General features: G+C 35.0%; 1 protein-coding gene across 1 annotated transcript in view; it reads right to left on the bottom strand.

The window, feature by feature from the left end:
• Positions 1-2,149: 2,149 nt before the first annotated feature.
• The window catches only part of nelfa (negative elongation factor complex member A), a 44,070-nt gene continuing 20,546 nt past the window's right edge, over positions 2,150-25,673 (bottom strand). Inside the window, exons 2-11 of the mRNA XM_028801643.2 lie at positions 25,332-25,503; positions 23,862-24,023; positions 19,392-19,481; positions 16,384-16,511; positions 14,485-14,554; positions 14,311-14,399; positions 13,462-13,573; positions 12,247-12,557; positions 7,778-7,877; positions 2,150-3,794 (exon numbers count right to left, since the gene is read on the bottom strand). Of these exons, the coding sequence (XP_028657476.2) occupies positions 3,610-3,794; positions 7,778-7,877; positions 12,247-12,557; positions 13,462-13,573; positions 14,311-14,399; positions 14,485-14,554; positions 16,384-16,511; positions 19,392-19,481; positions 23,862-24,023; positions 25,332-25,503 (1,419 nt within the window). The 3' untranslated portion in view covers positions 2,150-3,609. The remainder of the gene's footprint in view (positions 3,795-7,777; positions 7,878-12,246; positions 12,558-13,461; positions 13,574-14,310; positions 14,400-14,484; positions 14,555-16,383; positions 16,512-19,391; positions 19,482-23,861; positions 24,024-25,331; positions 25,504-25,673) is intronic.

Raw genomic sequence — 25,673 nt, 5'->3', positions numbered from 1 at the left:
TTTAAAAGAAAATCATATAACAGCTACTCATTGTGTCATATTTTGAATAACGTGAATCACATATTACTGCTTTATATTATTTTATAAAAATATTTTAGCCTTTCCTTGCCTAATTTAGAATGTTTCCTTTAATTCATAAACTTTAACAGCTGTATTAATCATAACTCAGGCCAACAAACTAGTGCAAAAATGGCAAGGCTACAATGCACAATAAAAACATTGAGTCTCTTCCTTGGAGAGACCCTACAAGTAAGGTGGGAAAAAGATCTTTCGATTAATATTTCAGAAAAAGAGTGGAAGACAGACGTGCATTGAACACACTCCACCTCCACATGCGCAAAGCATTCAATAACTCCACTTAAAATCTTTCATTGATCACATTTACCTCATTTAAAATTGTCCAAAATGTATCCATGGCAAGATCCAGCCTGCAAACGTTGCAATCGAGCTTCAGCCTCACTGACCCAGATGTTCTTGGTGTGCACCTCATTAACAACATTCCAGACCAAAATATTTAAATGCTTATCAGACAGCCTTGGGGTCACAATCCCTCCTAATCCACTAACAGCTGTGTTTGGTGTACTCCCAGATGGACTTAAAGTGGAGAAGGACAAACAAACCGTAATTGCCTTTACTTCACTATTTGAATGTAGACTTATAAATGGTGGACTGGATTTCTTACAGTTGAACAAGATAAGTCAGTGGGTAACCGATGTTCTATACTATTTGAAAATGGATAAAATCAAATTCACACTTACAGGAGCTGTTTGAACTTTTTCAAAATATTGCACAATTAATTTTAGAATAAGCATTTGTAAGTTTGGGAGGTAGTTTCCCTTTTTTATGATTTTCTCCCTTCTATTTTTGCCCATGCTGTTAGCACTCCTCTCTTTCTTTCTGGTGGGGGTTGCATTGTTTTGCTGCTTTCCATTTTTAACTTTGATATACATTTCATTTTTGTTTTCCTAGTTTTATGAAGTCATTTGTTGTATAAGCTTCAACTTGATTGAATACAATATTTTCTTCAAATAAAAAAATTTAACAAAACAGTATGAGGCTTTCACTAGATGAACTAATTTATATAAGTGAAGGGTGTCAAATGCTTATGGATACACTAGATAGGAGATACAATTTATAAAAAAGGGATGGAGAGATTAATCTACTACTGCTTTGCTTAGCACAACAAAATAGGAACATTTTTACAAATGCAGTTTTTAAAATGATAAATTGTTGTAATTTGATATGATCACAAATGCATACTAAATGAACTGTCTTCTATTGCTCTTCTCATACTGCAAATGCATTTGATTGAAAGGCAGTGTGATGGAATGAATAAGATGCTGGCTCTTAAAGTAGAATGTTGCCATTTCAATTTCAGTCTTACACTTGCTGTGTCACCCTGAACAGCTCAAATATATATCTGTATTCTTATTATAAACCATAGATGTAAACAATTGTAATAAAAACTGATTTGCAAGTTGCCTTGGATAAAGGCATCAGCCAAATATAATAACATTGTCGTTATTCCTTAAGTTCCATCCTGTGCCACCACTCCTCATACCATTTTCACTCAGTTAAATTTGCTAATAAACAGAGAACACATTTGCTTACTTTCTCCAGCATAAATATTGTATAACTAAAGAACTCCAACCTTTTTTTTTTTATTCAAAGCTATGCAGTGCTGCATTCACCATATTCGCTTAAACCCATTTTATCAGCCTGATAACCTAACCTCAGCTGTTTCACAATGGCAGTGCACTCACAAAAACTGAACATTATAGCATTTCTTTAGAAAACGGTTTATATTTTACAACCTTGACATGTACCATAAGAGCTATATATACGATTGCTTTTACAATTGTACAAAAATATGAAAGCTGATATATAATAACATTGTAATTTACATACCACTTTTCCCATGAAGGCATTAGTCTGTCAAAGATTTCAAGGTTTTTTTTTTTTTTTAAGCTATCTACAGAAAGATGGGGAGTGAAAAATAATTAAGGTGCTCAGAATCATCCAAAGAAAACCTACATTTCAAAATGCAACATAATCAAATAATCAAAGTAACTGTACAATGTTTGAACAAAAGACAGAATAACCCAACAGGCCATTAGTGAACACTGATCTCCATATGGTACATATTGACTTTTTGTATTTACAATTTAGTATAATTACTTCAAAAGATAAAGTAAGAGATAAGGAGTACCGGGCATTTTAATTAGGCTCATGTCCACTCTGTAGTATCAGCTACTTTGTTAACTCTGAATTATTATAAAATGCCATAATTCAATGACACTTAAACTCAGTTCACAGAAGCAGTCAATCTGGGACAAAAGCCTCTGCTATGTCAACATTAACTGAAAAGCGTCCTAAGACACATTTTGAGGCTTTGACATTTCAAATCTTTATGCTAACCCAAAAATATTTACAAATGATACATGGATACTTTCACAATCTACTATTTTTAAACTTTTTTTTTTAATCAAGTCGCATCCATACCCCTGTATTTATACAGGAACTACTTTATTTAAAATGATTTATTAGTCTTGTACATAGGGGAATCTGCTTGGAATTTGTATAACCTGAAATTTTTCAGATTAAGAATTAAAAATGAACACTACTGCAATAAAACCTGTGGTAGAAAAGAAGAATCACAATTAAGTATTGTGCAGCATGGAAAGCCTTCATGACACCCTTGAAAACCAGCAGATAATTTCTCAATTTTGTAATACCATATAAAACAAAAGTTCCTGGTAAAGTTTTCTGACAAATACAATTGATCCTTCTTAAATATAAACAGTATTAAAGCTATTTATAGTAAGTTACGTTGATGACACAGAGGAGATGTCCACTAATTTTAGCCAAATACAACGTTCTTAGTTTCCAAATTACATTCTCAACTTAACAAGATTACTAACACAATGTCATATTAAGAAAATGATGGCTCTTCTATAGATCAAATGAAACGTGATTTAATCTGTTAAAATAATGCCATCTCATTTCCGTCCCTTTCGTTTGCAGTCATTTTGCTGTAATTTAAATTAGTGAGGAGGAGTTATTGCTCTGTCCTCTTCCCTCATCTAAAGGACAACATGAAAAAAAAAAATACCCATAAAATTTAACATAAAAGATAAAATTCTTATATTTATCACCATGAACAGGTCAGACAGTAGGAACATCCATTTTAATGTTAACATTAACACCATATTAGAGCACTTTAGGTCCACCTGATGCATCAAAAGATTATGGTTTCCTACTGGCAGTCTTTCGTGTACTTTCCATATTCCAGTGATGGTTCTGCAGGCAGAAAACTGCACAATTTAGGATCAGCATTTCTATCCCAGTCACTTACATAGCAACCTTTATGGAAGGCCACTGAGATGTACTGTATTTAGTTATCAGCTACTGTGACTGCCCGAAGTCTCTGTCTTACAAGTAAAATCATGTTTACTTAACATTTAGAGTGTTACTCAAGAACTGTAGAAACCACTGTATTGAACAAAAACTTGCTCTGCATGAGTCACATATATAAATCTGTAGCTACATCTGGCCCATTCTGTTGACTCATAGTTTGGCCCAATTTGTTTCATGGAGTTCATCATTTGCTCAAGACACATTTGTAATAGGCTTATATTTCTTGAGTCTGGTCCATTGACCTGTGGAATAGTTCATCTCAAACACTGTGTCAACAAGCATTGTTGTGCTGCCAGTGCCATCAGCTTTTGGCAAGACTTCTGTATGTTCGCTGAGCTTAATCTGGATGATATCACCTTGCTCTGGACATGGGTTTTCTATATATTAAAAAAGGGAAAGAGAAACAAACAAAAGTAAGAACTTGGGGGAACAAAAATTTGCTTAATTCACCTTAAATCAAGCAACAACATCTGTATATATCTCACTGTTACACTCTGATGTAGAATAGAGCTCTGCATCAGGTCAGGTAGCTGCAGAAAATAAGGCTGTCGTTTGAATTTTTGGAATTTGTTTTTGGACTTGTTCCAAAATTTTAGAACAGGGAATTGGACCTAGACCAAAAGAAAAAAAGTTAGAAAAGCTATATTCTACTGTATACCAATGTACAAGAAAAACTTAATTGATGCTGTAGTACTAGGGTGTTGTACTGTGTTAGCCATTATGAATGTACAGAAAAGCCAAGCAAAATGACACCTTTTATTGGCTAACTAAAAAGATTACAATATGCAAGCTTTCGAGGCAACTCAGGCCCCTTCTTCAGGCAAGATGTACAAGATTACATCTTGCCAGAAGAAGGGGCCTAAGTTGCCTTGAAAGCTTGCATATTGTAATCTTTTTAATTGATGCTGAAAGCTATATGTACGTTCTAACTGCATCTACGTGCAGGACAGGGAAATGACCTACCATTGACCTGTGAGTGGCATGAAACATTTAGCTGCTTGTGGTTACCAAAGCCGACAAGTGTGGCTGAATGAATGGATTTAAAATGATACTGAGATGGGTCGTTATCTAATAATAACGACAACAACAACTAGTGGGCTCTGCCCCCTGCTCACAAGCTGAGCTGCTTGTAGGGCGTTGGGGTGCTCTTCCGTTAGAGAAAGTGATTGTATTTAGCAGTCCAAAACAAGGGAAAAAAATAAAAAATAAAAGACAAAGAACAATCATATTTCAAACACCTCTCAAACTCATTTTTTTACTCCTTCCATGCCTTTTTTTTTTTTGGTAAAACTTCCTTAACAATTTCCCACCCCCCAGCATCACAGTGGCTGCTTTATTTAAGAGTGGCAGATGTGGTTCCTCTGCCCACCCCTCTCCATGGCACTCTGAGCAGTCCCATTTGCATGGCTTTTTAGGACACACTGCCTCGGTGTTTCGATGTTCCGTTATCAGTTCTTGCCACAATTTTTCTATCGTATTATAAAATTCAACATACTTGAATAGATCATTTGCTTTTCTGCTTTGCATTATAACAGACTGCGTTGAAGGGCAAGTTCGCACTGAGTGTCATGGGGTGGTACGGAGGGAGGATGTGCACAGAAGGAGTAATGATTGGGTGAGTGGTGTGGAGGGTAATAGTCAACGCTGAATTTTTAATATAATAAAGATAATAACAACAACAGCATTACCTCACATTCTCTCTGCTTGTGTGAAGTAAAAACCAAAAAAAAAGTATGTGGTTTCTCTACATGTGCTATTTACAAAAGTTACAAAAGCTGCTTGATATTCTATATTCAATCCCCAAAAAAAAAATTACAAGTGTACATTTCATACCCTCTACTCTTTCCAGATATTCAAGCAGTTTTTCATATGATGCAGCTTTAGAACGGCAGCATTAGGCAGGCAGTCTAAGTCCTTAGAGGTATTGTCGTTAAAGTCCAGAATCACAGACACACACAATTAATATGATTATTCAAAATTATCTCCTAATTCATTTCTAAAACAAACTAGCAAACAATACATTTCTGGTGCTTTCTTTTGAAGGCAATAGAGTGTTCAGTTGTACAAAAATTAAAATGTTCAAGTAATGTACATATTAGAATAGCAAGGAAGAAAATGATATGCAGTGTGCAATTTAAAGTATTATATAAATAATGCAGGCGGCACGGTGGCGCAGTGGGTAGCGCTGCTGCCTCGCAGTTAGGAGACCTGGGTTCGCTTCCCGGGTCCTCCCTGCGTGGAGTTTGCATGTTCTCCCCGTGTCTGCGTGGGTTTCCTCCGGGCGCTCCGGTTTCCTCCCACAGTCCAAAGACATGCTGGTTAGGTGGATTGGCGATTCTAAATTGGCCCTAGTGTGTGCTTGGTGTGTTTGTGTGTGTCCTGCGGTGGGTTGGCACCCTGCCTGGGATTGGTTCCTGCCTTGTGCCCTGTGTTGGCTGGGATTGGCTCCAGCAGACCCCCCGTGACCCTGTGTTCGGATTCAGCAGGTTGGAAAATGGATGGATGGATGGATAAATAATGCAGTTATAGCTGTTCCTGTTAAAGGTCTATTTCTAACCAAGCCCCATAAATATAAGTAGTATTAAACATATGGTCACTTATAGTATGCAAAATGCCTGGACAACAAAACAACACATACACTGGTTAAAGAAATGCTAATGTAATGATTGGCAAGTCACAAACTACTTTCATTACACATTAGTCTTCTTAAACCATAATTAATCAGATAACATTTCCTGTTTATGTAGATGTAAAAATTAATCTACTTTTAGAAAATGTCATATAGCATATATTATAAAGATCTCTGACTGACATACCTGATTTGCAGCTTTTAGAAGTTGAAGTACCCCAATTAGTCTCAGTGTTTATCAGTTAATCTGCCACTGGCGTTTAAATGCTTGGTGTTTTGCTTTCAAATTAATTGATTAGGCATCATTTAATTTCAGTTATTGAAAAGAAAATGTCACTGAATACATTTACTATGTAGAATAGAGAAGTGGTGTTCAGAAAGTATTGTGATGGACCTATCAAGGCAAACACCTGCTATAACAAACAAGTTTTATTTTTCAATATTCTCCCCATGACCACTAGTGCACTTATTATAAAGTCAAAGTTATCCACTAGAAGAAATGTGTTGCCTTACTTGTTTAACCACTTTTATGTAGCTGAACTGACATCTATATTACTGGCATAGCCAACATTGAGTGGGCTTGAAGTGAAGCTGTTATAAATTATATTTGCAAATTTAACCATATAACAGATAATGAGGTGTTTTTGCACTGTTTTACTCTGTGTATAACATCTTTTTTTCCAGCCTCTTTTATATTTACCTGGTATTCACTGCACATGACTCAGTTTTACATAAAAAGTGAGTATTAAATACAAAAAATATTTAAATGACTAAAGTGAGTGAGTATTTAAAATTACACTCAAACAATGCTTGTGTAAAGGTTGCCTAAATAAACACTTGCAGAAATCAATTAATGACTATTATATTGCCATAACACAGCTGAAGGCATTCTCATTGGCATAAGTATTGTAGCAAAAATTAATAATCGGTCATAAATTTCTATATGTGCATTTCCATCTTTTACATCAGAGTTAAAGGAATCCACATTAGGGATATGATAGAGGAATGCAAGTTTATATGTTTAGCCACACCAAAATGTATACAAATGCTACATCAGTGCAAACATTATGTAAGCATATTTGCTATGAATGTTTCAGAGTCATGGGCTTGGAAAATAAAAGGATGGGTAATTAAGTTTGCATTTGCATGAACCTAGTTATATGTAAATATGTACATGATGTGCTAAAACAACATTATGTTAAGATGGAATTTTAATGGCTTAATTTTAGATCAATACAATGTCAGTGATGAGTTATTGAGGTAGTTACTGAAAATGTAAGGCAAATTTGAACAGATTAAATTAATTTTACTAACACATACTTTTTTTCAAAAACTTTAAATACAATAACTTAAAAAATCCATTCACGACTCCTGAAATCACAACATTCTTTTAAAAATCAACACATTTTCAAGATGCGTCACCAAAAACAGCTTTCCTAGTACTTGGATGGGTGCATTTTGGTTATCACTTTGTGAAGACATACAGTGTAGAACGCTCATCAATAACTTCAAATTACCATCAGCAGGTGTTTTACCAAGCAAAAAACAAACAAACAAAAAGTCACATATTGCAAAAATAATAACAATCATGGCAAAAAAATAAAACAAGACAAATGTGAAAAAAGCATCCATATTTATATTTGGATAAAAGTAAAATTGCCAAGTTATTTAAAAAGTTCAGATATGTACTGTACTCTAATGTGAAATCTTTTGCTGCTTTGGGATAATTACCTCTGGACCCTGCCATAAAACCAAGAATTAAGGCCTTCTCTGGTCTTGTAACCTTGTTTGCTGTCTTGAACATTTCCTGGGCAGCATACATTTGTTCTCTCTGTGAACAAATAATGTTAAGATTACAAAAGGTTGAGTATATGCATTTTTCTCCAAAATTATCCTTTAGATATTCTTTCAAATTGCTTTGAACAAAGAATATTGTGTAACTGTGCATTGCTTTGCCAGCAGTCACATTTAAACATGTTGGCTAATTATTGTGGAAATTGCATAGCTAGGAACAGCACAAAAATACCCAATATACAGTAACACAATTTCTTAAACTTTAATGCTTCTTCAGATTGTTGATTTTGCACCCAACTTGCAACATGAAGACTTTCATTCTACTTATCCATTATTTATTTTGTACAGTACAGGACCAACCACACATGTGACAAAGAATTAACGACTTCTCTGAAAAAACACATTGTGTTTATATATGAAGTGGATGATTGACAAATTAGTTTAATTTTGCTGCTTTACAGTTACTGAGCCACAATATTATTTCTTCATGGAGGCTTTCAATGTGGAATTTAGATGTTTGGGTGGGTTTCTTATGTGGATTCCCATAGTTAAGACTTACTAGCCAACCCGCAGCGTAGCATACGCCGCATAATTATGTATTGATGGGTGAACACTTCCTGAAAGACACAGTTGTCCAAATGGGGCGGGTTTGAGGATACAACTAAGTGAATGAAAAGATGGAACTCTGGAGAGAGGGCGGGGAAGCGGCCCCGGGTCCTAACCGTCCAACGACAGGTCAGCACAACCGGTAACGATCCTTCCGCAGGTTCACCTATGGAACCCATGTTAGGACATTTACATCCTCTAGATAGGCAAGTTCGATCGTCTGACGCCCATTCCTCCCCCGCCATTCTAGTCTGCCGATTTCTTAAGTCATCTCTTAGTCATCGTTCAGTACGCACTGCCTGCTCATGTGTCCGCCCCCAACTCCTCACCTGAATTGCTTTCGTCTGTGTACAGTCCACATGCACTTGTGAGTCACGTTGACTGTTCATTTTCCACACAGCGCCTCAGTTGCATGCTCCTGTGAGCCACATTCGGGCCGGGTGAGGTTTCCCATGTTGAGTCAAATTAAGCCACAGGCTCCACACCTGGTGGTGCCCTTCCGTCAATTCCTTTAAGTTTCAGCTTTGCAACCATACGCTACAGTTCACATGCACTTGTGAGCCACGTTTGGACTGGGTGAGGTTTCCCATGTTGAGTCAAATTAAGCCACAGGCTCCACACCTGGTGGTGCCCTTCCATCAATTCCTTTCAGTTTCAGCTTTGCAACCATACTCCCCCCAGAACCCAAAGACTTTGGTTACCCGGTTGGCTGCCCGGTGGGTCATGGGAATAACGCCGCCGGATCGCCAGTCGGCATCGTGTATGGTTGGAACTATGACGGTATGTGATCTTCTTCGAACCTCCGACTTTCGTTCTTGATTAATGAACACATTCTTGGCAAATGCTTTCGCTCTCGCGCCATGGTCGGCTGTTTAGTGAATTGCTGGCGGGCGTGGCTGTCTTGCATGCATCTTGCTTGCCATGGGCTTAGTGAATTATTATATATATATATATATATATATATATATATATATATATATATATATATATATAAAATATAGATTGTTAGGTTAACTGGAAGATAGAAAGTTTTACTGTGCAAGGTAATGTGTGTTAGTTTTGAAGCTTACCCTTAAAGGTATAAGTATGCTGTCCAGGACTGGTTTTGAGGCTTGTATACCTAAAAACTTGAACCTTGAGTGCTGGACATTTATGGCTATTTCGGTGGAGGGCAAAAACTATTAATGTGAGGAATTGCCTTTTTTTATTTTATGGACTTACTACAACACATGCTTTTTCAAAGTTACTCTCGACTTCCTTGAGATTTATTTAAAAAAAAAAAAAAAACCCACATAAACCTTATAAACACATTTGGTTCTCGGAGCTGAGGAACTGGTGTCAGCTTGGCTTTTCTTAAACATGGGAAGCAGTTCAAAATTAAGTTACCTCTTCTATTTTAATTTTAAAATGCAGAAAATGATGTTATATTAATTCAGTTCCTCCAATATGCTTTGGGAATCCAGAAGTGTAAAATATGGTACTCCCTTCTTTTGAGTAGAGAATCCAGCATAAAGATAACATTGATTTGATCTTGCATTTGTTCACTCCCTCTCTTTTATTTATATACACAGACATCACACATATAACATTTTAGAATAAGCTTTTAAAGCACTGAGGAAGCAGATTCTCTCCCTATTCTCTCTTTTTTTTTCTTTTTCTTCTCCATTTATCTGTACTCACTTATTAATTTATCTATTTACTTATTTTTACTAGGTTTAAGTTTTATTCTGCTGCCCGTGCTCTCTTTCCCAGGGGTGGGGGTTGATTTGTTTTCAATCCTATTCTTGTAAAATTGATTTGTATGGAATGTTGTGTGATTTCAATAAAATAAAAAAAAAATGTATATACAGACATACACATTTTTTACAGCACCAATAATACACTCCTAAATCTGCTCTAAATATATATAAAATCATAAGCCTAAAAGTGCAACGATTTTATGTGTCTTTTTTGTCACGCTTTAAATCAGGCTTATTTTAAAACCTACATATATAGTATATGTTTGATATCATTCTTTTCAGAATTTATTGAACTTTAATGTGATGTTGTTAGATTTTCAGATTCTTATTTCATTTTTATATTATAAACTAAAATATCAAGAAAGTTGTGGGGTGGCCTACTAGGCCGCAACTGGGGTTGGGCACCAAGGACAACAGGGGGGCTTGTACCATATCTTTAAATACAATCGCTTTCTCTATCGGAGCGGCTCAGCTGCGGGATAGATGGGGGCTCAGCGCCCGCCCCCTAGTTTGGCGAGCAAAGTGAGCAGTGGGCAGAGCCTCCTACTACTATATATACTAAATGTATATATGTAGAATAATACATCAGCTAATGAAGCAGATGATCTTAGTTTGTTATAACACACTTCTTTACCAGCTGCTCCATCCATGAGGTTCCACACGCACTCATCTGCATTATTCACTACTTAGACATTTCATGGCACTGCCTCATTTTTTTCCACCTCATTTTGGATCAAAGGCAACACCTCTACTTTACTTTCTGAACTCTGTGAGATGATCCAAACCACAACCATTAATTGTGTGTGGCCACATACCAACATTAATGAACTATAGCAGAGGAGAAGTATCTCTGACATATTTGTAAGTAAGTGCACTTTATCCGTGTCCCCCCTATGGCTCTGCACTGGCTCTTTTCAAGGCTAGGTGCTATTCCCAAAGATTCTACTATGTGTTGTTTCTGTTCTCAAACTTCTACTCTCTTTATAATCTACATTTTAGTTTTTGAAGATAATGCTTTATATTTTGTGACATACTGGGCAATTTATACTTATTACTTTGAAAAAAAAAAAAAAAAAAAATGAATGCAGCTTTAACACATTTGAGTTAATTAAGCATTCAAGCACAATAACTGTGTCTTAGAGAATACATAATATCAACCACAGATAATTACCCTGTGTGCAGAAGTTGCACAATGACTACCACAACCTTCTAACAGACTGTTGCTTGAATTTGTGCATCATAGGGCATTTTCTGCTGGATTCGTTATAAATGAGCCTTGTTATCCAAGGATTTATTAACTGAGACAGTACTGTATATGTTTTTTCTTCTTAATTTTGACACTTGGAAAGCAATTTTCTGAAAAAGTTTTTAAAAAATTTTTTTTGAGCTTTTCTTCATGTCTGAAAAATATTTCACAGTATTAAGCTTTAAGCTGTCATATACAGTACTCCAATCTACGTTGGGCATTATGGAAGTTACAAAACACACTAAATCAAAAGGCTATTCATTTCTACCTTGCGACCATTACTGTTTGAGTTATTGTTAGAAAAATAAGCACAATTTTGACTCATTGAAGTTTATTGTGATTTAAGACTAGTGCCGTGAAAGTGGATATGGCTATTTACGTGGGAGAGTTAGTGTTCTATGAGGCAAGACATGGCAAGCAGTAATACAATTTCCACAAGTAAGCATGACAATCCTATGGACCTAAGTGTAACTCCTAATCATAACTGGCAACCTTTACTAAACCACATTCTACTACCATTAGTCAAACCCTTGGTTAGGATTTAGTTGGCTTTTTAATGTTTACTTTTCAGCAGAAGCACAGATGCAGTTTTTTTTTGCATGTCTTTCCATTCACAGATCAGGCACATTATTTTACTACCATTTTCATAACCTATATGTAAATTATAACTATTAAAACAAGAGACATACTAGGAAATGAGGAAAGAAACAGCATATTATTAATTGAAGATACAAACTAAATGTTCCATTAATTGAGCACATTAAGACTAATAACTTTTGCTGATAAAACACAAGCTGCCATTCACCAATACTTACAGTGAGAGAAAGGCTCTTTTTAGGCTGTGGTTGCTGCTGCTGCTGCTGCTGTTGCTGTTGTTGTGTTTGTTGCTGTTGTGGCTGTTGTGTGATGGGTTGCTGAGAGGGCTGTGATGCTGTTACCGTGGGTATGCTGGCATTTGGAGTACTGCTGGGTGTTGGTGGAGAGGTAGGTGCTGATGGGCTTGTGCTGCTGTTGTACATCTGTGTCCTCTGTTTGAATTGGCCCTGAAGGGTGGTGCTGGGAGGGGCTATTTCTTCTGATTGTCGGTTGGTTTGCAGAGATTCCCGAACTGTTCCTGTTGTGCTACCTGTAGACATAAAAAGCAGAGTAAAATACAAAGGTTCTGGTAGTCACAGAATATATCAAATTTTTTACAAGTTATTTCAGAAATTTAAATTAATAGATGTAGCATAATCATATCTCAGATTTGTGAAATGCTGTTATAGTTTCTTACATTATATAACAAATATTTAATACTTCTAACTGCCTTTTAATTTAAAATAAATTATAAAATGAATCCATTGAACGGGTCAGAGCATATTTGCTCTGACCCGATCTCTGTCTAACAACAAAAATCAAGTACAAAATCCTTAATTACTTTCATGACTGCTTCACATACTTAATTTATTGCAGTAAGATACGATAAATCATCTATTTGGTTTTTTTTTTTTTTTTTTTTTTTTTAACATAAAAAAAATAAAAATAAACCGTAAGAGTCCTCCAATAAACATGTGAATTGGTGAGGGACATCACTGTGTAATCATGTACATCCATTACATTTATGACCACACTACAGGGCTACAAACTGAACTGGCCATAAAAAATTATATTAAGATAATTCTCTTTTCTATTAAGAGTACACATGCTCTCCCACAATACTTGTAAATCTTTCACACTGTTAAAACAGTTCATTCAGTGCACTTCATATTGTTGATACATTCATGATTTAAAGCAATGGCCATTTTTGTTTAATCAAACAAACTGTGAACTTTGCATTTTGTCCAGTTTTATTCACCTTAGGTCTGGTCCAGTATTTGCTATAGTTATATAATGCTAAATGACACATTAGTACTTGGGAATTACAAATGTATTTAATTAATGAATGTGTTAATTACATCCAAAATAAAAAAATACTACTATAACAACTACTACTACCACACTAGATAAAAGTATTTAACAAATAAAAACAAATTGAAATATTGCCTGCTTACCCTGCTGTGCTTCAGAGCTTGGAATGTAAGACGATGACGGTACCATGCTAGGTGTAGCTGGCAAATAACTTGTCGAAGGTAATGCACTCTCACTGTTTAGAGCACCCAGTTTCTTTAAATAACAAAAAAAGTGAACAAGTTTAATTAAAAAAGCGCCAGTTTAACTTACACGACTATTTTCTTGGCAAAGGCCTGTTTGTGTCATCAATTAATTTTATTCTTTTAAACACATATTACAGCTTGTCTATACCAGAAGCAAAAAAAGCTATTTTATACACTTTAAAATGCAACACTGTTGAAAAAGAAAAAAATTCTAAATTACTACTGTCTACAACTGCTGTTTCATACAGGGACATAGTCATAACAGCATCAAACTGACTTGATCTAATTCGGGGTTGCTACGGGCCAGAGCCAATCCTGGCAACACAAGGCACAAGGAATGAAACAGGAAATCCACTCCATTGGAGAACAAACTTATATAAAAACCTACAATCACACTTATCACCTATTAGCCTAGCCAGCCTGTCTATGGTGATTTGGGAGGAGAAAACACAAGGAACAAAATAACAGACAGAACAGAAACAATCAAATGTTAGCAATTCTGGTACAGTAACCCAGCACAAGTATAAGCTAAGCCTTGGTTTACAATATTATTATTAAGACTTATTTTCAATTACTTACAAGTATGAAGTTCCAACTCTTTAAAGCATTTCATTTAACTGACATTATTACAAATTATCATTTTAATTAATATTTACTATTTTGTATTATTTAACATATTAAACTGAAAATCTAAAAAAAAAAAAAAGTTAACTATGAAAGGGAAAACAAAAATTTTGCCACAATTACCTGAGTAGAGACAAGACCAGCAGCATAATCGGGTGTTGAATTTTCTACCACAGTTTCTTCTTTAGCTGGCTTTTCATTAACTTCAGATTCTATTTTGAAGGATTTAAGAATAAGCATCAAAAAAAATAAAAATTACCTATATAATGTTTTACCTTATTGCTTAAATAATCTTACCAACTGTTTTTCTTCTCCTCTTTGCCTCTCTACCAGCTCCAACCATATCCAGTTCAGAAATATCTAACAACTAAGAGAAAAGTAACATTATTGTTTAAGTTTATCCTGAATACTTTTCATTTTTAACAAACTATACAAATTTATGCCTATTAAAAAGCTCCAAGTATTTTTCTTCCATCTCCAGGCTTACAGCACCATACTGTAGGTTTTCCCCAGATTTGTCTACAACTTTACAAAAACTTATTTGGCTAATCTAGAGTAAATATGAAAATATGACATTGAAATCAGTGTACTTTCCCACACTTGATTTTGTTGAAAAGTGATTCACCCTTTCATCCATTTTCTAGGTTTCTCAGCTTAATACACGGTGGCATGGGGCAGAGCCCATCCTGGGCATGCAGCACTGCAATTCATCAAACGGTATCCTCACTCATATCTGGTCAATATGATATCATCAAAGAACTTATTATATACCTTTATGAAATACAGAATCAAAAGCAGAAAACACCCTTATAGAGACAAAGTCACAAAACAATGTCTGGGCCAGGGTTTAAGTCCAATTGCCTGTAGTGCTAATAATTGTGCTACAATACTGTTCAAACAAAATTGAACTAAACGTAATTTGTGTATTAATTAGGAGGTGTTATTAAACTATTGTATGTGAACCCTGAATTTAAGGCAAATTGATGAACAAGTCTGTTATTTGTAAGTTAATTGAAAAAATATGATTTGTGTAATAAAACAATTTAGGATCAACAACAACTGTGAAATAAGTAAGCTTTGGACTGTATTTTGTATGTGTTTAAGTGTTTTATTTCTCTTCCGAGATAATAATGTATTCAGCAGAGCTGTGCATACCGTGGAGATCAATATGACAGCAAAGGAGCCCTGGGAATGGCGAGAAGACACTTGTGTTTTAATGATACTGTTATCAGCCCTTAACACTGTAATAGCTTCCTATGTGTGTACATTTCATAGACAAGGATTTTCTAGATGGTATTCTTTATACCTGTAGTTAAGGTAACTGTTGTGGCCAAAGGTTGGTCTGCTTTTGTCATGGTACTAACTATAGGACCTTCTGGAGGTCATGAACTATGAGAGGAGGCAATTAAGATAATATTAGCTGGGGTTTTTTGGAAAAGACTAAGAAATAATGCTGCTCAAGAAGGGGGCAGTTATGATGCAGGTTGAATTAAAAAAGTGCCACAGGAACTCTGGCAAGGCCAAAATGGAGTTTACATCAGTTTCAAACTGTAAAGGGCGGCTATAATGGTGCTTAATCTGTTTTCTACCAAGACAAGGACACATTGACATTTCTGGAAGGTAGAAGTAGTATTCTGAGGAATTACTGAACTAAATGGACATAGTCTCTTAAGAAGGGGTGGTACCAGCTTGTCTTAGTAGGTTGAATCCATTTTTGTAGCTTAGGTCTCTTTGATGTTAAAGGTAAAACTGCAGGAATGAACAGACCAATGCAGAAATGCTGACAGTGTATGGTATTGTCTTTACTGTTCTGAGGAAATCAGGTAAAGGGTTATTTAATCTGGTAGACCAAGGTGGTAGTTCCCATTTTCAAAAACTGGAAAATGCTCTAATTACCACTCTCCTCAGGAACACACAAACTAGGGTACTGAAATAGCGACTCTTAGATCTAAACTATTCTATAGCATTATATCATATTACCAGATTTAGGAACATGGAAGCTTGCTAATTTTGATTTCTGACTTAAGGAGACCAAAAAAAAATATTCCACAGTGATAGAGTACACAAGCTACATGGGTTATATCAACTGCCATATATTGTAATAAATGTAAAAAAATATTTGATTAGGCAAGCTTGAAAAGTCTCACATTCTTGAAGATTCAATACTGAGCGGTACAAGTTTCTGGACTTGCATACCTTAACTCCTCTCTCTTTACGCAAGGGTGTCCGTGGAGGTGGTAGGGGTGTCCTGTTCGCAGATGGGCTAAACACACTTGGTGCTGTTGGGCTTCTAAAAGGAGCTTTTGGTATACCTTTGAGGGGTGCTACAAGGATAAAAATGACACCATTAAAAATCCTTTTGTGGGCTGCTTGAATACAATTTCAACATTTTTACAAACAGCAAGTCCCAACATTCTAGTTATCCTCTGTGGCTATGTTGCATATGCTACTATTTTACTTACTATATCGATTATTTAGAACATGCATAGATAAAAAAATAAGTGATTTATCTGTACAAACTGATGCCCAGCGATACCATGCCATCTCTACCCTTATAATATTTTTACCGGTTATGCACTGTAAAAGAACACAAAATAAAGCATCAAGCTAAAAGTTGCTAAATGATAATGTGATAACACTATAAATTACTCATGGTGAAAAAGGTGAACGCAAGATTATATTTTTAAAATGTCATTATAAACTGCAGGTTTTCATTTTGTTATTATGTTAATGTGTGGAAAGCAAAAAAATAAACAGGCATAAGAATAAATTAATTATATTAAGATTTGTACACGTACTGACAGTAATGCATGTAAATATCAAATGATCAAAATTTAAAGTGGGAAACGCACAAAGACAAACAAAAGAAAAGTTGTGGGTAGTAAAGAGACATCCTCTTTTTATAAATCTACTGTCAGCATCATGAGCTAAGACAAGCGTCTCGCATTTATTTTCTACAATGTTTAACTAGGTTGGAAAACACTTGTACTTTACAGCACCCCAGAGCAATTTTCAGGTTATTAGATAGATAAAGAACCATAAGAAACTAAGAAACCAACATTTCCTAACTTCATTATCAAACCTGTTTTAAAAAGACAACACAAAGAAAGAAGGAAAGAAAGAAAGAAAACATGCAGCTTTAAAAGTAAATTTCAAAATGTTCAACTACATCTCTTGTTTTACAAATAATATGGTCTGGAAAAAAAAACTCTTTAAAAAGAAAAAAAAACCAGTTTGGTTAAGTTTGATACTTTTCAAGTCAAAGTTATTTTTTCACAATCATGGTATATATTAATTTGCCACAAAAAACACTACATCTTTAGAACACAACTTTATAAATTAAAACAATTCCTTGTCTGTTCTTGTAGCTTACAATAGGACTAATGGGAACATGGATCCACAGGCAAATAAAAAAGCCTTAAAATTTACCAGCTATGTCCACTTTAAAGCAGCAAAACTTCAGATTTAAGAAAATATGCTTGAAGCATTTATAAGGCATTCTTATGATAACAAAAGGAATATAGAAATAATTATTTTACTACAGATTCTTGGATTTTTTTTTTCATAAAGTAGGAATACACTTCCTGTTCACTTGTCTGCCCATAGTCAATGTTATATGTGGAGTTAACCCCAACAACCTCTCAGTGGCAAACTATATTCTACTTATAATCCTACTTTTGCTTCTGAAATTCTATTTTTTCAACATTTTTGTTCTACCATGGCTTGTAAATAAAAGAAAAATGTGTGGTCAAATTGTATGATTATTTTTTCCTAAATGGAACTTACTTTTACCCATTACAGTCTATGTTGTTATTTTACATGGCCTACAGGGCAAGATTCACACCAAGTGACAGCGTACTAAAAACCGCAATAAGAGTTTCACTGTACTTTGTACAAATAACAGTAAATCAGAAGTGAACTAATTGCACTGCACTGTATTCTTAATAAATCGCTTAGATTTTTGAAAACAGTCTAGACATATCTGCACATCGCAATTTCTGTGGTGTGTTTTGTACATGCATGATAAAAACAATGAAAAAGGCAGAGTATGAGACAGACTAGAGTAAAACAATACAAACCAATTACTGACTTTTTCAATGAAATATGAGTTGCTCTTTCTGTGGATATGATACAACATGTTTGATTAAGTAAACTCACTAATATGCTGATATCAATTAATTTGTAAATACAAAGGGAAAACATGTAAAACTCCTGCGGACCTGGCACTGTGAGGTAGGGATGACAGCTCTGTGCTACATGGAGAAACCAGCATAAGTGAGCTTGTGAGCACCGAGTGTGCATGCAGACACAGCACTTGCTGATCCTGTAAATGGTCACCTTTTTTGGAAGCTCTATTAGCCGTACCATGCATGACAGATTACAAAGGCAGTCTGCATATTTGGCAGAAAAATATGTAGCTGATGGTGAGAAGACTGGAGAAAGAAACACATATGGGTTGTCTCTGACCACGAGTGAGTGGAGTGTGTTTCGCCATGTGCTGGAAGCAGCTACTGAAATAATCAAATAAAATTCTGTATACTGAAAGAATGTAAGTGATCAGGTTACTTTTTTAAAACTTATTATTGAAGAGCCATCTACAGAACAGAGCCAGCTATTCACATCTGGGCATCAAAAGTCAGTGTCAATAAAAGCGCTTGGTGATGACCTTCCAAGGTGAATCCACACCCCTGGCTCTGGAAGAGGCTGGAAGACAAGCATCTGAGTAAAGTGCACAGTCTCCTTTTAAATATGGGTGAATGTCACAACAATGTTTTGCTTTGTGCTTTTTTTCCTTCTTGTATGTAATCTCAAGATGCAGATCAATACTCAATAACATCTTTAGCTTGAAAAATGGTCTTTCATTCACCTATGGACCCATCATGTACCCATTAGCACCACTGTATGCTGTAAGAACAGACAAGAAATTTTTAAAAAATTTATAAACATAATTAACTTTAGAACAATTTTATGTTGCAAATAAAATATATCACTATTGTGATCGCAGACTTGAAAATTACTGAAGTTATCTTTTAAACATACTTTTCCATGACCATTATGCCATATTCTATTGTCCAAGTACACAGCCAGTTTGGTGGATTTTCTTTTTTTGTCTGTTTTAAACAGCTAAATAAAATCGTGTGACTTTCATCAAAAATATAGTGATAAAATAATCATATTAAGTTGAAAGAAATGAAGGTACATACTTGTTGTATCAATTTTCTTGACTAAGCCCCTTCCTTTGGCATGAAAAGGCACGCCAGCAGTTTTCTTAAGCTGCTGAGCAGTTTCTGTTGCTGCAAAAAATACAAGAGGTGTGAGTGAATTGTTTTATTGAATTTCATTTTAGATTGGATTACAATTGTACAAAGGTAAAAATGCCATTGAATACGTTACTGTTTTAAGCCTCATAATTTAAAAGAATATACTTTTTAAAAAGAGCAGTTTTTGAAACACAGATCACTTAATTTTTCCTGAATATATGTTTAAAAAGATGTGTCCTATTTGCCTTCTTGAAGTTATCCAAACTTACAGAAAAACATTTTCTGTCACAATGTTCAGATGCTAACCTTAAACTGTTTAAGAAGAAACTGAATCACAAGAACTGTGTCTTGACAGTTTTTTTAAAAAAAAACATGTAGTTAAGTACATTTCTAAACATTTTGCATGAAGCAAGTTTACACAATTATATAACAATGCCACATTACAACCCTGGCATAAGGTTTACATTTTTTCCCCTCAAAGACATTCAGTTCAGAGTAGCCAGTTTAGCCAAGTACATAGCCGAGTGTGTCCTACAAGGGCAGCTTACTGCCTTTTACTTGGTCTAGAAGAGTCATGCTCTGGCTACTCTGTGGATTACAGAACTGATGAATGACACAATAATGCCACCCAGTGAACCTTAATTATGGCCACCTGCACCCCGTTTAATCTTTTAAAAACATAGTTGTATTTGGTTATTTACCTGTGTTGGTAAATGCTCACAATTTGCCAACAATTTTAGCTTTCTGATAATCATCTGATTAATTCACACAGAAAAGGAGCCAATACCTTAATAAAATTGCATACTATCCACAGTCATAAGCTACATCTTTTATTAAACTTTCACATCATTTGGATTTACATTACCTATGGTTTTACAGAACTAGTTTTAAGAGATAGTGACTTCTGTATTTCTTTACTCAAAACAATGTAAGTTCTAATATGACTGCAGTGAGAGAGACGTTGCATGTTGTTCTTGCCAATTAAAATGAGACATGTCATTTGAATATTGCTGAATATAATAAAGGAGCAAAATGCACATCTACTGTAAGTAAGTTTTATCTACATTATGGATGCTCCGATCAGGTTTTTTTACGGCTGATACTGTATCATGGATTTCATGTTACCCGATCAAGCGGCTCAAATTACAATTTTTTTTCTTTATTCCTTAAAAAAAAAAAAAAAAAAAAAAAAACTTTTTACAATCTCCTGCATACCCAGACAAACAGAATTTTTATTATTAAAATAAAATGTATTTTTATAATTAAATATAGATCACAGGTGTTCACTGTTCATTTATATTAACAAAATGAAATTATATAGGCTTATTATTCAGTGAAAATTAAAAAAAAATAACAGCAAAATAAAAATTAAAAATAAAATTTCCTTAAAATGCATACTTTAATAAACTATGCACAAAAATATTTAACCATAAAAAATGTCATTTAAAGAAAGTAAAATGCTTCTTATAATTACAAGGTTTCATATTATTTAGTTTTTCTGTAATGTACATATCTTAAATAAGGCTTAATTAAAAACAGTAGTTTTCACTATTCCTCTAACACCAAAAAATATAAACATATTCTCACACAATCAATTAATTGATATTGGCAATTAAACGCTCCTTAAAAGTAAATATATATATATATGCAATTCATATGTTTTAATCATTTTAAATCATTAATTGCACTACAGCTTTTTTCTCTTAAAATATACAATTACTATATTTATACAGGTGTTTTTTCTTCAGTGCATCAACTAGATATTTCTAATTCTTGATGTGTAATTATAAATTACCATTTTAATTATGTAGTACCTGATTCTTGCCAAAACGTTTGCTGTATGACACACAGCAACAAATAACAAAAAAAGTACAAACATTTAAATAAAACCCATTTGTTTACTAAGCAGCAATTTCAAATTCATCTTTATCTTTTCTTTTTCCAATTAAAAGTGTAAGCTGCTGCATTTTAAACAAGCATGCTGTCCAAACTCAGGTGGTGCCCGTTTTAATATAAAGGACAAAATAAAGGTCTGAACTCCTTAATGTAGCTTTTCTTGCCATTTGTCTAGTTGCACAGGACAACCTCTCTGATTATTTTTTTTCTCAGTTTATTATTCCACTTTCTTTAATGTAAAGGCTAATATACCAATGGACTCTCGTTCAATGATAAAACAACCTCTCACTAACTGCTCTTTGTTTACGCTGTAGTAGCACTACAACTAAATTACCATAAAGTTTAAAAAAGAATGGGCTAAAAATTCAGTTTTGCGATCAGTCATTTTACGATTGCCAATCTAGTTTTTTTTAGTGAAAATTGTCCAATTTCGATTGGCAGCTGATTGATCGGATCATCCTTAACACCGCAAATAATTAAGGACATAAATATATAATTGTTCACTTCCCGGGTCCTCCCTGCGTGGAGTTTGCATGTTCTCCCCGTGTCTGAGTGGGTTTCCTCCGGGCACTCCGGTTTCCTCCCACAGTCCAAAGACATGCTGGTTAGGTGGATTGGCGATTCTAAATTGGCCCTAGTGTGTGCTTGGTGTGTGGGTGTGTTTGTGTGTGTCCTGTGGAGGGTTGGCACCCTGCCCGGGATTGGTTCCTGCCTTGTGCCCTGTGTTGGCTGGGATTGGCTCCAGCAGACCCCTGTGACCCTGTGTTCGGATTCAGCGGATTGGAAAATGGATGGATGGAATATATAATTTTCTAAAATTATTTCCTTTAATGCTTAACTTTTTTTTTTTGTTCTTATTTCGCCTTATACAATTTCTTGTATTAGGAATTTGTTAGTTTTTGCATACCCCTTGGGGTCAGAAAGTAGGGTCAGCCATTGTACAGCACCCCCTGGAGCAATTACAGGTTAAGGATCTTGCTCAAGGGCCCAGCAGAGTAGGATCTTTTTTGGCAGTGACGGGTATTCGAACCGGCAACCTCCTGGATAACAGCACAGATCCTTAACCTCAGAGCCACCATTCCGCCCCAACTATGATGAGAAACCTAGTCTACAATAAAGAAAAAAGATCTCTCTCACAATCTTACAAAAATCAACTACAGAAGCCAAAGTAAATCGCTTAAAGAACATCGTTTAGAAATTAAATAATATTGGATCAACGAAAATATGCAATTTTATATAAAAAGTGTTTATATTTGTGTATTTAAACTGTTTATTTTGACCTCTAAGCAAATGATCACTATTAACAATAACTGATTTGGCGTTGGGGAAAGTACCTTCAAAACTAAACTGAAACTCCCAGTTTAAATTTTATTTAAATCATTGGATCCAACACTTTCTCACATTATAGACCAAGGGTGTTTGCAGAGGCCACTAAAAATTGCATTGGCAACACTGAAACGGTTTTCTGAAATGGTGATTTTAAACCAATTAAAATGGCAAAAAAAAAAAAAAGACTGGAAATATGGTATGTTACTTTTCCTTTGATGAGAAAGGAAACCACCTGCCATTTACCTGCAATGAAGTGACATGTGTTTGACTCATAACTTACCTAACAGCCAAGGTCACAAGATCAGATGAATTTTGTTCAGTTTATTTGAGAACCGATACAGGATGGCACAATATTGAGCTTGGTCGACTATATTTAACTTGATGAATTATTTCCCTATTTTCTAAATCTCAGCTACAATTTTAATCATGCTGGAAAGTACACTGGTATCTTTCATTCACACTAACGCTTCTGATTATAAAAACAAAAGGAGTTTCACAAATGAGAAGTGACACTGTAGTTCATCCAACATATTTAGACAGCCAATAAATAGCTTTGTTGTCCCAAAATCTCATCCTGATACTTCTGAAAGGTTTTTTGCTCCAAGTACAGTACATCCATCCATCCATTATCCAACCTGCTATATCCTAACTACAGGGTCACGGGGGTCTGCTGGAGCCAATCCCAGCCCACCGCAGGGCGCACACACACACACCCCAAGCACACACTAGGGACAATTTAGAATCGTCAATGCACCTAACTTGCTTGTATTTGGACTGTGGGAGGAAACCAGAGTACCAGGAGGAAACCTACCCAGACACGGGGAGAACATGCAAACTCCACACAGGGAAGCGAACCCGGGTCACCTAACTGCGAGGCAGCAGCGCTACCCACAGCGCCACCGTGCTGCCCGCTCCAAGTACATGTTTCAGAATTTGTTTCATATTCCCAATGCCTACACATGCAATAACTCCAGGGTATTGGAAGCAACTTTTTCAATGTTAACTAAAATCAGCAACATGAGTCATTTTTTGCAGGCCAAAAAAAAAAAGGTTCATGACTTATACAGCCCTGCTTTAAACTATGGTATGAAATTTTACCCTGTTCAGTATTACTTCACATGATAAAGAATTAAAGCTTAACAAAACGCACATACACCTACTCCAACAGTATGATTTTCATAAACTTACATTTCTGTAAAAGTTCTGCTCTAAGAGTTGCACTTTTAGGCTTCCTCTTCAGCTGAAAGTGTTTCACTGGTGGAGTAAGGGGTCCAACAAGAGCAGTCAGAGCATTTTTATTTAGGTACTGACACTCCAATGGCAACATAGCGGAAGCCTCACATTCACTAACTGCAAAATAAAAACAGCACGTTTTTTGAGTCATATACTTATCTTCTGATGCTTAATAAAATCTGAACAACAAAAACATTAAATACCGGTACTACTAAAAGTAACATATTTCTTCATTAAATTAAAAAAAAAAAACAAACAAAAAAGCACTGCTTATTTATTATAAGTAACAAGTGTCAGCAAAATAGTAATTCAGGACTTAAAAAGGTACCTATAGTGCCATTCAGCTTGTTCTACATATCCATAAATCTCTGTGGGAAGAAACAGTTCCTAGCATTTGCGTAATATTTACTTCTAATTGGCTCTGCTTTGTATCCAGTTTATACTAACAGTGAGAAATCATCCAACTAACTACAGATGTGACTAAGCTCATAGCAGTAAGATTGTACTTGCCATTCTCTGACAGTTCAGAGAAATAAGAAGAGCTTGAAGATGACAACTGAAAGGGTCAACTAGTAATGAGACATACAGAAGAGCGCATTCAGAAGGTTGTAATGGAAATGTTCAAAGATTGTTGATCACACTATTTTCAACCTTTCTCACTTAAGGTTTCATGCAATTCTCACTCACATTCTGAAAAATTGAAATACCAAGCAAGCAAACACTGCAACTACAATACTTGATTGCTAACATGCCAGTTTTTCATAGCATGAAAATTTTAACATTGTTTCTTAATACTGATAAAATGCCTTATGTTAATTGACAACTAAGAAAAAAAATACTGAACTTTTTTTACTTCATTACATTTTTCCCCATTTCTATATAAACCTCCACTGTTAGAACATCTGCATTTAAGCATTCTTTGGGGCACAGAATACACTGTTAAAATATTATAAGGCCTTACAGTTCACACATTCTGTTTGCAAGAAATACTCTAAACAGATTTAAAGGACCATCTGACAAAGTACAAATGTACTGCATTAGGCTAATTTTGGGCTACTATACTCATTACCATTTATAATACTTATCTGGATGTGAATTTGTTCTATAAACAAAGTTAATGCAATATAAGACAAAAGTAATTGCTATTTCATATTTAAAGTGATTGAATAAAGATTTATTCTTGTAAAGTAAGATTAAAATCTTATATACCACTTCACAAAGAAAGTATATATTTCTTCAAGAACATAGCCATTCTTGTACTAACTTCCATCAAGCTTTAGGAAGTAATATACACAACAAAAATGCAACCATGGAAATACATCTTGCATAGTTTATAGTTATGTGTTAAGTACTCACATCAACAATTTTTTACATTAGACAATGGGAATTGATGCATTCAAAAATCAACAAATTTTACTTTATCACCTTTCTCTCGGAGTTCTCCTAAAATGTCCTGCACATTTGGATTTTGTTCCTCCAAGTCTAGATTGAGTGCACCTGTCTCTGGAAAGGATTTTAGAATGTCGGCCACCATCAATACCCAAGGTTCCGAATCCAAGGTCGCAAGCTGAATTATCTCAGATAATGCATCCTTCATCTATAAAATAGGGAAAAGACAAGGATTAAATGTACAAAGATAGATGAAAATAGTAATGACTTTTATAAAATGAACTGATCAGGGTCTAAAATTTTGTTTTCATGAGGAAACAAAACTGTAGCTGTCCAACGCCGCTAAGATTTACACCATCGAAAAGACAGCGATTTATT

Source organism: Erpetoichthys calabaricus, chromosome 5, assembly GCF_900747795.2.
Source record: "Erpetoichthys calabaricus chromosome 5, fErpCal1.3, whole genome shotgun sequence".
Taxonomy (NCBI): domain Eukaryota; kingdom Metazoa; phylum Chordata; class Cladistia; order Polypteriformes; family Polypteridae; genus Erpetoichthys; species Erpetoichthys calabaricus.
This window is presented reverse-complemented; position numbering and strand designations above follow the sequence as displayed.